The sequence below is a fragment of the Amborella trichopoda genome, chromosome 5 (genome assembly GCF_054954075.1).
Source record: "Amborella trichopoda isolate Santa Cruz 75 chromosome 5, AtrichopodaSantaCruz75HAP2 v2.0, whole genome shotgun sequence".
NCBI lineage: Eukaryota > Viridiplantae > Streptophyta > Magnoliopsida > Amborellales > Amborellaceae > Amborella > Amborella trichopoda.
In genome coordinates this window covers 10,936,482-10,952,787 of record NC_142340.1, presented here as the reverse complement: position 1 = coordinate 10,952,787, position 16,306 = coordinate 10,936,482, and the positions used below count along the sequence as shown (strand labels likewise).

Here is a 16,306-nt window from a genome sequence, read left to right as displayed (position 1 = left end):
GGGAATTTAATGGGAGGACAACTGTGATTTTGCAGCTTTTCTTCAAAAAATTATTTTTATTAGGTCTGACACCGCCCAGGCTGCTTAGGCCATGACCCTGGGCTAGGGCTGGCCACCCTTTGGGCCAAGGTCAACTGAGCCACAACTTGCCTATTGCTAGGCTTACTTGATTCCCTATTGTAGATGAAAAAACTAACGTTTGAGAAAAATAAGATGAAAGACAAATAGCGACGAAAATGAAATAGTGAAACACAAAGATTTACATGGTTAAGTGATTGGCTATATCCATGAGACAATAAGATTTTTTTTTATTACAAATATACCATGCAAACATGGAGAATACAAGAGCTTACAAACTCTCCTACAAGCCTATTTGGGATTCATTAATCTTGGAGCGAAGATCAATTTGGAGCTTTTTTTTGTTTGAGCTCCAAATTAGATTCTTGGTCTTAGATTGACCTTGTGGAAAATAAATATGAATTTAGATATTTGGTATCAAATACCATTCCCCCAACACGGCGGAACCGACAAATTTTCTTCCTTCAAAGAATAGCCGAGAAAAATTTTAGAATCCCGGATACCCAGTCTCAAAAGTTTGCTAATTTCAAGAAATGAAACACATTCCGAAATTAGGAAGAACTCTAAAAGGGTGCAGTTTCTATTAGGTTGCAAGCTTAAACAATCCAATTACGGCACCTTAAAATTTTATCATAACATGTACTTTTGTTGTAAATTTTAAGATTCAAAAAATGGTTAAAATTAAGTAGGTCTATAAATATATGAAAATCTTAAAAAAGGACGGTCTAGATAATATATTGCAAGATGCACTATTTCTGAAATTCAAAAACTTTTTTTTTTTTTTTCATATTCTTAGAACTCGATATTTGATTAGAGGGCTTTTTCAACATGAAAAAAAATATTTCCAATAGATTTTTGCGGTACATCTGTGATTCTACATTTTAGGATTGCAACCTCATATAAACTTTTCCCATATTAAAAAGAGAATAGAAGTTGTGCCAAAAAATGCCCGGGTCATTTCACCGAACTGTCATTGACTATCTGAAAATAATCATTTGAACGTATCATCTTTTGTTCCCCCCCAAATTTTACTATAGAATTATATACTATGTATCGTCAAAAGGAAAATTGTTTCATGCAAGCTGGATTGCATCTCTACATGTGCGGTCAAAGCATCCGTGCGACTCGTTCAGATCATGAGCTAGAACGAACTAAATGATTTTTCCAGTAGCAATGAATAGAATGGAAGAATTCCATTCACTATCTAAAAAGATCTATCATAAACCCTTATTGCTTATGGAATTTATGGTTTCCATTGGTGCAAATCCAAATCTCTTAACGTGCAAATTGGTGGTCCTTCTAAAAACAATAGAAACTGACGGTCCAAATGTTTTTCACGAGAATTATTATTTCTAGTTTTAAAATTTATTTATTTATTCATATTCATGATCTCCACGATTACATGTCCTTCAAAATAAAATTTTAAAATCTATCTCAAAAATAAATTTATTAAGAGGTCCACGTTTCTACATATGCGGGCATGGCCGCATAGAAACAGAGTCCCATACTAAATATGTTCTAAATACTTGTACTATGGCCTCAGTGGTTTTCAGCAGCTCTCTCTCTCTCTCTCTCTCTCTCTCTCTCTCTCTCTCTCCAACAATTTCATCATTTTTTCATCACACATTTCATGTGACTTGGGGCACGCTATTGTCTATTGGCATATAGCTTTCTCTTTTTCTCCAAGAAATGGAAGAATGCAGTCAGACCAGCTTCCTTCTGTTACCTTCATCCCGCTATTGTCAATTCGCATATATCTCTCTCAAGAAATGGAAGGATGCACTCAGACCAGCTTCCTTCTGTTCCATTAATCCTTTTTGCATGACTTAACATATATTTCAATGCCTAACTTAAAAAGTTAAGTTCTACTAAACCACCTACCACAAGCATCAAACTCTCAAGTCTCTTTTATGAAACAGAGCAACAAACCATCTACATTTGTATTTAAGGTCTAATACACTGCCCATATGGTCCAAGCTTCAGTTTGAGCAACCAAAAAAACCCAGATCCTATCTACCGTCTCTGTGGTCTTCCACACAAGAGGAGCATTTCTTCTCAGAATTTTTTTGAAGTGAAAAACCATACTGCTCCAATGGCTATTGAGGATTCTCATAATTACAGTGTCAAAGGAAACAAGGGTGCCTTTAGTATGACAAGTGACAGTAACTTCAATTGGGTATACGGGAACTGATGCTTGCTCTATATGGCTGTGACCATTGAAGTTTGGTATATATGCGACCAAATTCATCTGCATGGAGCATGGAATGGTAAAAATGCCAGGAGCATCCAGCCATAGTTCCATATGGGGAGCAATAGCAAATCAGGTAACAGTAGGAGCCTTCAGAGTGAGGAAATCACATGGAATTGGAGATGAAGTTCACCACCAATTTTAAAGCCAATACCACCATCAAATGGTTAATGCATTTCATGAACATGGGTTATTTCATCCTCCCCTTCTGGTTCATTATGTCATGGTAATAAAGAAGGACGCACATTGGTTGTCCAAGGATGCAGAAGAAGAACCAAAAGATCATATTTCCGACCTGGAGAAGCAAAAGAGAATTTAAGTAAAGTGTCTAGAATCCATCCATGTAGGGTTCATAAATATCAAAATTTTCAGTTGCACCGTGTGTGTTTGTGTGCATCCACAGTAAAATGGGTATTGAAGTTTCATATTCAATTTCCCTCTCGTGACTCTTCTCAAGCATTAGGTTCTGGAAATGGATTTTACAATGGCAATGGAGAGGAAACCATCAGATTGTCACAGTGCAACTGACAAATAGGTTCATAAACCACAAAAGGCAGTCTCTAGAAATGCCATGCATCATATTTTCAGTTTCCATATTTCTCCTTGATTCTTCCATTCATTTCATGTCATCGCTGCACTTATTCAATTTCATGCTTGATCTTAATCTAGTTGTGGACAATCCACCAAACATTCAAATGACAAATTTCTTACATTGATTTGATATCTCAGAGAGCGCAACAGACAAATGCGTAGGGGACACCAGTTCTTCCCTGTCCATAAATTTTATGGGCAAGAAATGAGACTATCTTGTGAAACGGGGCTAGCCATCTTAGCTAGTGGAAAGGCATGCATTTAAAATTAAATTAATAAAGTGGCTATCACATGGGAGGATGTGAGAGGCCTAACAAAACTTGAAGCCATATGGGGGAGATAATCTCTTAAATTGTGAGGGTTTGTTAAAACTTTTAACCATATACTTAATCTTCATACGTCATTTTGTCATAAAAAACAACGTACATTACAGGCATATGTGAAGTGCAAGAGTGTCTCTCTTAAATCCAACTTCCAACAATTCAATTGCTCATTTCATAAAGAGATACAGCTGATTCGGCTAATTGCAAATCTGCTGAGCTGCAAAATAGAAGTGTTAATGGTGGGAACATGGGAGATGTGAGCAATTGAGCATCTGCATCATTAAAACCCATTGCATCCCCAAAATTGACAGGCTTTTGTATACATGCATAGATGACTTTATGCGTGCTATGTTTTTGACAAGTAAGAGTGGGATATAAAATCTAAAAACTTGGGAGTGTGCACACTTCGAACCATGTTTGCTTATTGTACCCATAAACAATCAAAGACAAACAGATACTAAGAACCATGTTTGCTTATTTTACACAAACAATCAAAGACAAACCGATGCTAAGCTTAACACTTGAATATTAAGTTCCATGCTATTTAATCTTCTAGTTTAATCTTCTAGTGGCTTATTTTACCCATAAACAATCGAAGACAAACAGATACTAAGAACCGTGTTTGCTTATTTTACCCATAAACAATCACAGACAAACAGATACTAAGCTTAGCACACGAATATTAAGTTCAATGCTATTTATCTTTGAGTTGCTAACAGTTCAGATTTGTTGACATTCTGAATTTGCAAGCTTTTTCCTAAAGAAGTTCTAGATATCCTAGTCCTATCTGATGATATCATCATAGGATATTATTTTCTGATAGTTGATACCATACTAAGTTATCTCCATTGGGAAGTTCTTAAATCCAGCACAATAAGCCAACCACAAAGGGAATATCTTGTACTGAACGAAGTGCATACCATAGCATTTTGGAATTTATTTTGCAGATAGTTCGTAAGGATCACCAAAGGAACCTGTTTATAAAACAACAAACGTGTTTTAAAACAACAAATACAGCCATAATTGCACAATAAAACATCATATTAAAATTTTCTTGTCAAGTAAACTAAATTAATAGAATTTTTTCCTTGATTGAAACTAAATTAATAGAATTTTTTGCCTTGATTGAAACTAAATTAATAGAATTTTTGCCTTGATTGAAACTTAATTAATAGAATTTTCTTGTCAAGTAAACTAAATTAATAGAATTTTTGCCTTGATTGAAACTAAATTAATAGAATTTTGTACCTTGATTGAATTTTTGCCTTGATTGAAAAATATTTATCATGTACGAACTCATGCCAGAATCCAAGAATAGAAAAGAATCCCCAAAAGAAAAATCATATACATGAATCCAAATGGGTCACAATATATTACCAAATGGTTTTAAATAAATCATATAAATTAGTAATGCAAAGGGCGATGAAAGAGCCATTTGAATGAAAACCCAACTGTACTGGGAAATGCATGACATCATAATCATGCTAAAACTGAAATGCTCGCTTTTTTCAACATTGGCTATAGTATCCTAATCACCCTATCAATAGCAGACACAATGTACATTTTCTTGGAGGACACATGATCATGCATGTGGGTCTTTATTTGTGCACACATGTGCATGCTCATGTTATCGGCACTCTCAATTTCGACAAAACCTAATATACAAACTTCAGAGTTCAGCCCAATTAGGTTTTTCTTTTCTTGAATGAAAAAACAACTGATAAAGAGAGAGGTTTTCTAGGACGGAAGGCCAATATGCAGCTAGAGGTGTTTATTCACATGACCAAGCAAAGTGTAGGGATACGCTGTTGATGTGATTAGTGCTAGTCAAAGTGATGCAGTAGACAGAAGATAAGACTCAAAATAACTAGGAATCTACTATATCTCAAATCAACTCATCAAGTTTGAGCAGGGCAAGATTGATTTATTTGTAATCTGAAGTTCAATATTGCATGGGCACATATAGTATTTCTTAAAAAATATGCAGATGAAGAGAGTCTGATGTCGCAAGGACATATATATAGTGAGACATGCAAGGTCATATATGCACCATACACGTATGGTGTAGCAAACAATGTTTTGTATGAAAAAGAGTACTACTACACCATAACATGTATGGTGTAGCAAAAAATTACAGGGTAAAAGAGCATCTTTATCTAAGGAGGTATACATTTCTTGTATGGAAAAGGCTTGCATAATTATGGTTTGTATCAGGAGGATGCTTCCTATATTGCAAGCTCTCTACTTTTTAACATTACAATTCATTTGTTTCAAGAAAGAGGGAATTTTACAAAAAATAAAGGCAGCCACCCTGCAGTAGCATGTATCTGGATACAAGTACATGGTTTCGAATTTGAAGTTTTAACTAGGTCTCTAATCCAAGAACAGGAGGCCTCCCTGGAGCAGCCGTTCACTGAAATTGACATCCATAAGGCTATTATTGATCTCACCAAGACAAGAAACCATGACCTGATGGGTTCCCATTGGCCTTATTCAACCTATTCTGAGATAACTTGGCACCTGATGTATTGGCCTTTTTTTTATGGAATTTTCCATCATGAGGTTATCAACATGGATGAACTCTAGTGCGACAAATCGTGTCGGCTCGACCAAAATTTTAGAACAAATTTTATCTAAAATGTGTGAGCTCAAATTTTAATGTTGGAACAAATTTGATCTAAACTGTGTGAGCTAATGGCTGTGGAAAGTTCTTATATGTTGGAACAAATTTTATCTAATCTGTCATTTTTCAGTTATACAATTGCTCCCCATTATTTTAGCAACAATTGCAATTATTATACATCCCTAAAGGAATGATTTAGTTGTTTGGACCTGATTTACCTGTATGTGTGGCTTCAAACATTGTGCACCAATGCACACATATGGAAGCTTCTTTATTCTTCAAAATCTAAAACCTTGTTTTGGGCTCTATATGGAAACATTGCAACTAGAGCTGCCAACAGGGTAGGACAGCCCACGGGCCACTGGGCCGTGGCACACACTAAGGCCCATGGCCCTGGCCCAGACCAAGCATACTAGAGCCAATTACTATCCAGATAAGCTCGGGAAAGCCCTGGCCAGGCCAAAATTGCTACAGAATTGTCATCTAAAATTTATAAGTCCATAGTATGGTCTGTAGTCCACATACTATAGCCTATAGATTGCAGGCACCATATAATCCTTATAGGACCCATAGACTATAAGTTGATAACTGATTAACCATTTTATCAACTTTTAAAGGTCTAGACATATTGACTTTCCATTGTCCATCTAAGGTGAAATAAACTAGGAGGCCCAAATTTGAAACTCTAAGAGGCCCAAATTTGAAACTATGACCTCTCTCTCTCTATCTCCCACCCCCCCCCCAAAAGGTGAAATTCTCTTTTGTTATGTTTTTGAGGGGTCCTAGGCAGTGTTACACGGACATGGGTATCGTGTCTAGTATGTATCTCAGGTCTCCAGTACTTCGGCTTGAAAACTTAGCAAGGCCCTGACAAGTCTGTACAACCATACCTATATAGGGAATGATTTCATCTAGGGGTTTAGTAATAATATAATGAAACGCATCTTCAAAAGCCTTGTTAAGGGCATTCGTTTCACCCTAAGTTTTAAAGATACACCCTTGTCATTCTGATGAACAATCTCAAAATATCATCATCATCTAAACCTTATCCCAACTATTTGGGATGGTTAGTTACACGAATCCTGTTCTGCCATTCTGCTCTATCAAGGGTCATACTCTCAGCGAGACCATAAGTCATCATATCTCTTCTCACTACTTCTATCCATGTCCTTTTGAGCCTTCCCCTTGTCCTTTAAGAACCTTCCACTTGAACCAAATCTCCCCTCCTAACTAGTACTATATTATGTTTAAACTGCACATGGCTACCCCACTTAAGTCTACTTTCCCTTATTCCTTCGGATGTATTCATCAGGCTCTATCATTTCTTGCCACTCATCCATCTCAACATTCTCATGTTAGGTACATTCATCCTATGGATATGTTGTTTCTCAACCGTGAAACATTCTGCCTCATAAAGTATGGCTGGTCTTACAATAGTCCTATAGAACTTCCCTTTTAATCTAATTGGTATGCGGCAATCACATAAAACTCTGAATGCACATCTCCACTTTGCCCACCTGGCTCTAATTCTATGAGTGGAATCTTCCTCAATCCATCCATTTTCCTGGATTATCAACAACAATCTCAAATAATACAAACTTTAAAATGCATCCTAAAAATTGGACATAGACCATCTAATGAGCATAGACTGTCCATTTTGGATGAGTAGATCAAGGCCTTAGAGTGATAGTTTTTTAATACCAAACTTTCTAGATGGCGCTATCAACATTAGATTAAAAATTTTTGAAATAGAAAAAAATGTTTTTGAGTTCTCAAGACCCAGATCTCAATGTCCATCAAATGGACACTTTGAATTCACTGTTGGAGAGGGATTCATTATGACATTTTCTAGGGTGCAAATTCAACTTTTTCTTTTTTGGATTCATTGTTGGGATAAAGAGAATGTATGTTAAAAAATAGGGGTCATACAAATGCCATCTCAAGGAATTAAGAATATAACATCTAACATATGTCTTGTGAGTGATTATTGTAATAAAATGTGCAACACTTTCCTGGTATGTATTGCCCAACAACAAAACCACCTGACACATATGGTCAACATGTAGGGCCTGCGTCTATAGATATAGGCATGTGTCTAAGTTTCGCATGTGCCAACAGGTGACACAATGGGCAAATTGTAGTACTCTGGTAACACTAGTCCAAGGTAGGAGAGTGAAACAATGCCGATATACGTTATTTAGATATGACATGAAATGTTATGGTGTTCTTGAGGATGTGGAGAGAGAGAGAGAGAGAGAGAGAGAGAGAGAGAGAGAGAGTCTCGTAAGAACATTAACGGTAATTCAGTTATTTTAGACCCTACTATAAAAATTAGGAGTATTTCTGTCATTTCAAACTAAGAAAAATTAGGAATAGTGTGCTGATTAAATTTCTTTTGGCTAGGCCTAAGCCAAAGCTCGGCCCAATTCATTTTTGGCCAGGTGGATCTAGGCTCAGCCCTCAAATGTATAATTCTGACTGGGCCCGGTGCCTGGCCCAAATACAGATTTTAGGGCCCAGGTCATATTAGGCTTAGAGCAAGTCTAGCCCAGCTCAAGCTCAACCGGTTGTGAGCCCTATATGAAAATAGGTGCTAGTGCATTAGGTGTGGCACCCCCTGTGCAACACAATTTAGGTGAAAGAAAGAAGGATCCCTTTCCAAAAAAAAGTGTCATGCAGCTTTTAAGTAGCGTTTTGCATGTTCACTCTAATGCAAACAGAGGAGCAGAACCGCGTTGACTTCCAACACAATTCACCTAAAGTAGGCATGAATGCAATACGGTGCTTTCCCAAATGAAGTATTAACAATGTAGTCATGACATGATCACAGGAAGATATGAAAAGTTGTGGTCATTGCCTATAAACCACTAATGGCAGTATTACTTTCAGATGAATAAATCGTGAATGCACACAACATTTACCTGAAACATTATTCCAATGAAAGCCCAAAACTTAAAAATGTGGCAGGGGATGCCAATGCATAGCTGCAAACACAAAAAATTCAAAACATTGTGTGATCACAAGAGTGTCAAAATGCAGGATGCTACCTTGTAAAAGAAGAATATGGATTGCAGTTCAATAAATGCAAATGCATGGCAGAAAATACAATAAAGTAGAAATTGTGGATAAGAGCAAAATGCAAAGAGATGGAATAGCTATTCAAGCACGCAAACATAAAAACAATTTAAAATGCAACACACCATTTATGCAAGGTAATAAGAGAAAAACAAGATAACGGTTCAGTTCAGCAGTTTCAAGACCCACGAGTCAAAACACAATGATTCCACCTACTGGACCTCTAATATGTCACAAGAGATATTGAGACTGAGAGAAAGCACTACCTCTTCAATACAATCTAGGACCATGACTAGGCGTCTCCATTGAACTCTTCCACGTAAGTGGCTGCACTGGTTTTATCAATATGATTCTCATGTTCGGAACATGCCTCTCGAAATATGTAATAGGTGACCAAAATATTTGAAGTAACTCTCTTGATACTGTGATGGCAATGCAGACCAACACGTGGAAGAGGAAATGCTTATGGATTAGGGGAAATTATGATAGTGCTTAAGTTAGGGTTATGCTTCTAGCAAGCATCATGAAATCGTGATTACTTTCTAAATTGAAGAATTTGCACTAAGGGAATGTCTCTATGAGCAAGAAGCTGAGTAACTGAATTTCAGTGACAGAACACCTAGGGAATGCTCTGAGAGAGTTCACTTCAGAACATTGACAACGATGTTCATTCCACACTGGTGATGTCCATGATGTCCCCACCGAGTTTTTGAGTTTGTTAAGAACACATTGACTTGGACATTCACATTGTTTTGCCTAAACTAAGATCGATACCAAACAGATCTCACCTAATTTCGTGAGAGCTACTATTCCTTTCCTTTAGAATATATTTTTACCAATAATATATTTTCTTTCTTTTTGATATTAGATATTTGCCAATGACCACCTTTTCAATGTCCGATTTTTCAGATGATTGTAATTGACTTAGTTAGATATATTTTATGCCTCTAAATATAAAATTTCTGATAAATCTCTTAGTTTAAGAAGAGGCTGAAAAGCAATTTAGTAGATATTTTGTAGTCAAGGTGGGGTTGACATTGGCTGTCCCTCTGGGAACCTCACTCGCACTACTAACTGCATTCCCTAGCCATTACCTAACCTAATATTTTAGAGTTTGACATTCCCTCTCTCCCACCGTTGTTACTGCTATGAATCTTTATAGTAATTATGTTTCTGTGACATTTAAAGACTATCTACTAACATATTGATTTATCTATCAACTGGCATGTCCATGTAAGATCTGTTTGAATAGAATCGAAAACTGCAACTGCACATCCATGATAGTGAGTAGCCGTGATGCCCCTGAGAAAAACAACTAGGTCTACATTCTAGTGACTGCTCTTTTGCATAAAATATATTATTCTCCACATAACAAACCACCACTAGTAGCAACAACTGATTAATTTTGCCGATGCCTCTTGCAAGTGATCGGTTATCCACCATCCCATCTTTATGCTCTTGAACCTTGAGCTAGGGATATGGATCAACCACAAATTCTCCCATTCATTAAAGGAGCCTTGTTGGTTACATGACCAAGAAATTGAAGGAAAAGAATATCAATTCTTCTCTTACACCTTAACAAAGAACAAGGATGACCTTTAAGCCACGTTGGTTGTTCGGATTTGCAAGTTAGCCCCAAAATGAACACCACTGTGTTGTAGAAATTAAATATTGCCATTTACAAGCACTATAAGCAAGTACTGTTCCAATCTTATGCACATGTTAACCACAACAAAGTCCAGCATAACAGACACAGGAATCATTAATTATGTCATAATCTGCTCTTTCACCACCATCTTTGCATGTTTTCAAGCATGAATGAAAATCACAAACATGCATCATAGATGAAAGCAAAAGATCATACCTCATGAAATAGGGAAGAAACGAGGAAAGAAATCATAATGGCACCACTCTGCAAAAACGGAAAAAAAAAAAGCCATCAGTGACATCTTCTCGACATAGTCTAGTTATCTAGTTCAATGTTTTAAAATCCATAACTAGGGGGGCCCTACTCGGTTATGGCCAAAGCAGAGTTAGCTCAGTGAATCTTGAGTCCACCTGAGCCAACGGCATGAAAAAAAAAATGCTTAAACAATTGAAAAAAGTGTGAAATATGACTAAATGAAAACATACAAAAAAATTCATGTATATTGAGAAAAAAATAGAAAACTTATAGATACTACAAGTTTTAACACTCAGAGTGACAAGCATTCATTCTATAGTCCAAATTGGAGACATAGCAATAATGACTTTCATAAGGGCATTCAAATTTCAAATTACAAATATACATGCAAAATGACTCACTCAAAAACTAACATGAATGAAAGGGACACTCATAGTCGCCTGATCATGGCCATCCCAGTCCATGTTGTCAAAATCGGACCAGATCAGCTAGTTTGAGCCAGAAATCAGTGAACCGGCAGCCATTCCTGATTGGATCGAACCCACCCCCCCTCCCCCTCCCCAAAAAAAAGGAAAAAAAACAAAAAAACAAAAAAAAAAAGAAAAGGGCCATCAAACCAGCCGTGAATGGTTGACTAACCGATTTGATGGTTCGAGACTGAACTGGGCACTCCTAATGTAGTAAAAAAAGGTAAATATGGTCATATATGTTTAAAAAATTTAATAAGAATTTTTTTTTTATGATTTTCTTTCAAACCAGCCTTAAAAGGGCCTTTTCGTAAAATAAAACATTATGTTGGTTTTTGGGTATAAAAAGCACTTAGTTTTTTAGAGAGAAATGGTTTGGCGATTTGCGTTCTCGCTCTGTCTCAACTAAAAAACCCTAAGGTCATGTTTACTATAGCTTTCCCCAGTTTGGGAACAGTAAAAGAGGGTAAAGTCGGAACTTAAACATGCCCCATTACACTATTACCTTGAGTAAAGTGGCCTGCGTTGCCACTTTCACGGAAATTTGAAGGGGGTATAACCCCTCAAGACCTAAAGCTCGCCCTTCTATGGATGCCATTACAAGCTTTAACTCCTCCATCTCTCTAACCCTTTCTCACTCAAAACCATAGGTGTCTTCGTCAACACAATTGCTTGAGCTTTAATGGTAAATCAAAGCTATGTTTAGCGATATGGTAGAATACTTGTCTGGTTTTCTTTTATTGGGTATTTTAGGGGTTCTTTTGTGGACAATAAAACCAGAATGTTGAAAATCATTAGAATCATTGGTTTTGGATTGTGCTTTATCTTGCAGGGTTTCAAAGATTAAATTATTAATGGAGAAAAGATGCATCTTCTGATTTTCTTTCCATTATCTCGATCTCTTTTGTTTTCTTCTTTTTTTCCCTTTTTTCTTTGAGTTTGAAAATGGAGTACCAATTTGGGAGTTATTAGAGTTTTAATCCTATGGATGAGTCTTGAACTTCTAGGATTGTCAAGTACAGGGGATTGTTAGTGGAAAAATAATTCATTCTCTTCAAATATTTCGGTATTTCAGTTTCCTTTTCCTTGTGAGTAATAACAAATTAAATTCAAGAAACATTTGTGAATGAAATGTGGTTTTTCGTTTTTATTATTAGAAAAATCAGTTCTCCATTATTTTTGGGTTTTTAGGGATGTATTTAACTTTGAATTTTAGGGTTCCAAAGGAAATTTACTAGCCCTGCAGCCACTACTCTCCTCCTCGCCCCATCTGAATTGGGTTTTTTACTGCTGTCTTTCTTAATAAATAGATGCCTAAGAGGTGTTGCTTTTTTCAGACATTTTTCCAGATATTTTATGAATGGATGTCTAGGAGAATGTTTTCTTATCATTTTTTATGAAAATGTGAATTTTTGGATGAAGTTGTTGTCCTTTCCTTTTTATATTTGACTGGATGCCTAAGCAGTCTTGCTTTTCAATCTCTTGCTAGATGCACTAAGAATTTTAATTGTGTGAATGGATTCTTTCTAATTACCACATTGATGGACATTAAAGATTACCACAATCGGATTTGGATTTTTTTTCTATCGTGAAAGCCTTCTCAAGATAAAAATGTAGTCCTTTGAATGAAAATGTAGTCCTTTTTTCAGATAGTTGATGGGTGGATGTCCAAGAGGTCTGTCTTTTTTCTTTCTTGCTAGATTGGTCAAAGATGCAATTTGAATGTGGTAAATACTCATGATGTTGGTACTGATTGATAATAATTTTAACTTGTAAGATATAGAAACTCTCTTTGTTTGTAAATTTATAGACATACATATTTATTCTCAGACACCAAGCCTAGAGAGAGGAGAGAGAGAGCTACTTAGATACCGGTGTGGAGGAGAGGAGGAGAGAAGGAGAGGGAGAGGTATGAACTTTTATAGTGGGAATGAGGGGAGGACCTCGCTTTATATAGGCATTAATGGCCCTAGGTATTCCTACCTTAATTAGGATTTAGTTCGAGAAAAGATTTTCTGGTAATCTGTGCTGTGCGATAGAAACAAATCAGGGACATCCATTCCTAAAATAAGCCATCGTGAATTGGGGAGGAATTTAGGAACCTTATCCCCAGAAACTTTGGTCCATACCCTCTTTTAGTCAATCCGGGAGAGAACCAATCAAACTATATCATCTATTTTGACTAGAATTTCTTTTCTCTCACAAAATATTTGTAGAAATTTAAAGTAAAAAATTCAAAGGTCTATTTTTAAAAGTCATAGGTCAAGACAATATTCAAACTATAACCAAATATATCCTAAAATACATATATTTGATCATTAAATATTTTTCTGCCCCAAAAAATTCTCAAAGATTTTCCGAAGACATTCCCAGCATATGGGAATATTTTCTCAGCAAGTGTGGCATCCCACCTTTGTGTGTGATGTGGGGCCCAACGTCTACACCCATGTGGTATCCACATGTGCAACAAGTGTGTCGAGAAATGTGGTTTCAATACTGGAAATCTTTGTGATAGCCTTAAAATATATTTTCATCTTTAATTATAAAATTTAAAGCTTCAAAAATAGTGTAGATCGAGCAGATCTATGAAAATTTGAAAATCTTGAAAATTGACACTCCAAAAATGGGTTACAAGATGCACTGTTTCCAAAATTTGAAAGCCATTTTTACTTTTCATGTCCATGCACCTTGATGTCGAGATGATCAATTTGAGGATATTTGGGCATCAAAACAACCTCTTCCAGTAAAAATTTTGAGCTGGGCTCTAATTTGACTGTTTAGAGCCTCGGCTCTTTATAAACGTATATATATAAATAAATATATATATATATATATATATATATATATATATATAAATAAATAAATAAATAAATATATATATATATATATATATATATATATATATATATATATATATATATATATATATATATATATATATATGTATGGGTGCGGTTTGTATAGAGCCTAGGCTCTAAACAATCAAATTAGAGCCTACCTTCAGATAGTGTCGACAAATGTGGTTTCAATATTGAAAATTGTTTTGAGAGCCTTAAAATATATTTTTATCTTTATTTATAAAGTTTAAAGATTAAAAAATAGTGTAGATCGAGAGATCTATGAAAACTTAAAAATTGACAGTCTAAAAATGCGTTACAAAATACACTATTTTCAAAAGTTGAAATCTATTTTTTGAGATCGGGATGATCAATTTGAGGATATTTGAGCATCAAAACAACCTCTTCTAGTGAAATTTTTGAGGTAGGCTCGAATTTGATTGTTTAGAGCTTCGGCTCTATATAAACTTTTCCCTATATATATATATATATATATATATATATATATATAGGAAAATGCTGAGATTAGCCCACTAGAACCCAACAGCCCAGATTGAATATGGGCCGATCAGACGGTCACGACCTCATTTCGTGTTGGAATTTTAATTTTTTTTCTACAAATCCAAATAACTTGAAATTTTAGGCATCAATTCTTACATATATGGAAAATGCTGAGATTAGCCCACTAGCTAATATGAACATATGTGCTCTGATGAGCCCAACGGCCCAGATTGAATCTGGGCCGATCTGACGGTCACGATCTCATTTCGTATTTTAATTTTAATTTTTTTCTACAAATCCAAATAATTTGAAATTTTAGGCATGTGTTCTTTAGAAATAGAAGAATCGACTCAAAATATCAAAAAAATAATTTGCAAGCAATAAATTGACCAAAATACCCCCGAAATGTTTCGGGGGTATTTTGGTCAAATTTTTTTTTGCGAATTATTTTTAAAATATTTTTATTAATTGCGCCTTGATGAGAAGAATTGACGACTAAAATTTCAAGTTATTTTGAATTGTAGAAAACAAATTAAAATTCAAACATGAAATGAGGTCGTACCGTCAGATCGGCAAAAATTCAAATCTGGGCCGTTGGGCTAATATGTTCATATGAGCTAGTGGGCTAATCTCAGCATTTTTTAATATATATATATATACACACACACACACACATATATATAGTGTTATGTTAGGGTGCTCACACTATAGAGTAATTTATCATTCTACTGAACAAATTTTGGATACTTCTATACCCTTGTTTTGTATGTGGAGCATTTTTTAGCAAGGGTATTTTTTGTCATTAGGAGGGGTGTGACGTCATCCACATGGATTGTGACATCACCCATATGGAGCACACTAGTGGCATTTAATGCTCCATGTGGCTGAACAAGATTTATGTAGCCAACCCCAAATACTTGCGATAAGGCTTAAATGATGAATGTAGGGTGTACCACCTACTCGAACTCGCCCTATGGGTGAGTCCAAGTAACTCACTCGAGTCTAATTTGACTCAAGCGAGTCACTAAACACTGTTTAAAATTCATAGGAGCATAAATACAGCTAAAAACAATATTTCTTAAGTTCTTAAAAAAACACTCAGAAATCGCTTTAGAAGTTTATTGATATCAATGGATTAAGAAAAGTAACTGTTAGTGCACTCCCCCGTGCTAGAATCCATAAGTCACAACTATCTTCTCAAACCAAACCAACAGGACTCATGACCTATAGTCATGCAAGGGTTCATGATTGACCCGTCAAAGTAGGCCAATAAATAGTGGAACTACGACTCTAGTATATGGATTACAGGTTGCCCCCCCCAAGAGCAAGTCAGATGCACATATCACGATATTGCAAAGGTAACTCTCTCTATACACATTTACACATATCCCTCTATAGGATTGCTTCCCAGAATACGGTTGTCATATATACATATCATATGAAGGTTTATTGAAGATTTGATCCTTGCTCTCACAGGCCTACAACTACAAGCAGGAATCTCAATCGCTTCCAAGCCCACAAACATCATCCCTGGGCATCTGTCTCACCTCCAAAAATGATGGCCCTCCAAACCCTCAACTGTAGTGCCTACACTTAGGGGAAAGGGTGACCTAGGCCATAGACCATCCTACCTGAGGTCAGTCAACTAACATACACTCCC

At 35.9% G+C, this 16,306-nt stretch overlaps 1 protein-coding gene across 4 annotated transcripts in view; it reads right to left on the bottom strand.

Annotated features, from left to right (window-relative positions):
* Nucleotides 1-1,984: 1,984 nt before the first annotated feature.
* Nucleotides 1,985-16,306, bottom strand: part of TAG1 (membrane bound O-acyl transferase (MBOAT) family protein) — a 37,928-nt gene continuing 23,606 nt past the window's right edge. For all 4 annotated transcript variants that reach the window (XR_016055981.1, XR_016055980.1, XR_016055979.1 and 1 more), the window contains exons 13-16: nt 10,803-10,850; nt 8,785-8,847; nt 4,161-4,214; nt 1,985-2,621 (exon numbers count right to left, since the gene is read on the bottom strand). Coding sequence is in view for 1 of the 4 variants with exons in the window: in XM_006853832.4 (XP_006853894.2) it covers nt 2,517-2,621; nt 4,161-4,214; nt 8,785-8,847; nt 10,803-10,850 (270 nt within the window). In the remaining 3 variants the exon portion in view is untranslated. The remainder of the gene's footprint in view (nt 2,622-4,160; nt 4,215-8,784; nt 8,848-10,802; nt 10,851-16,306) is intronic.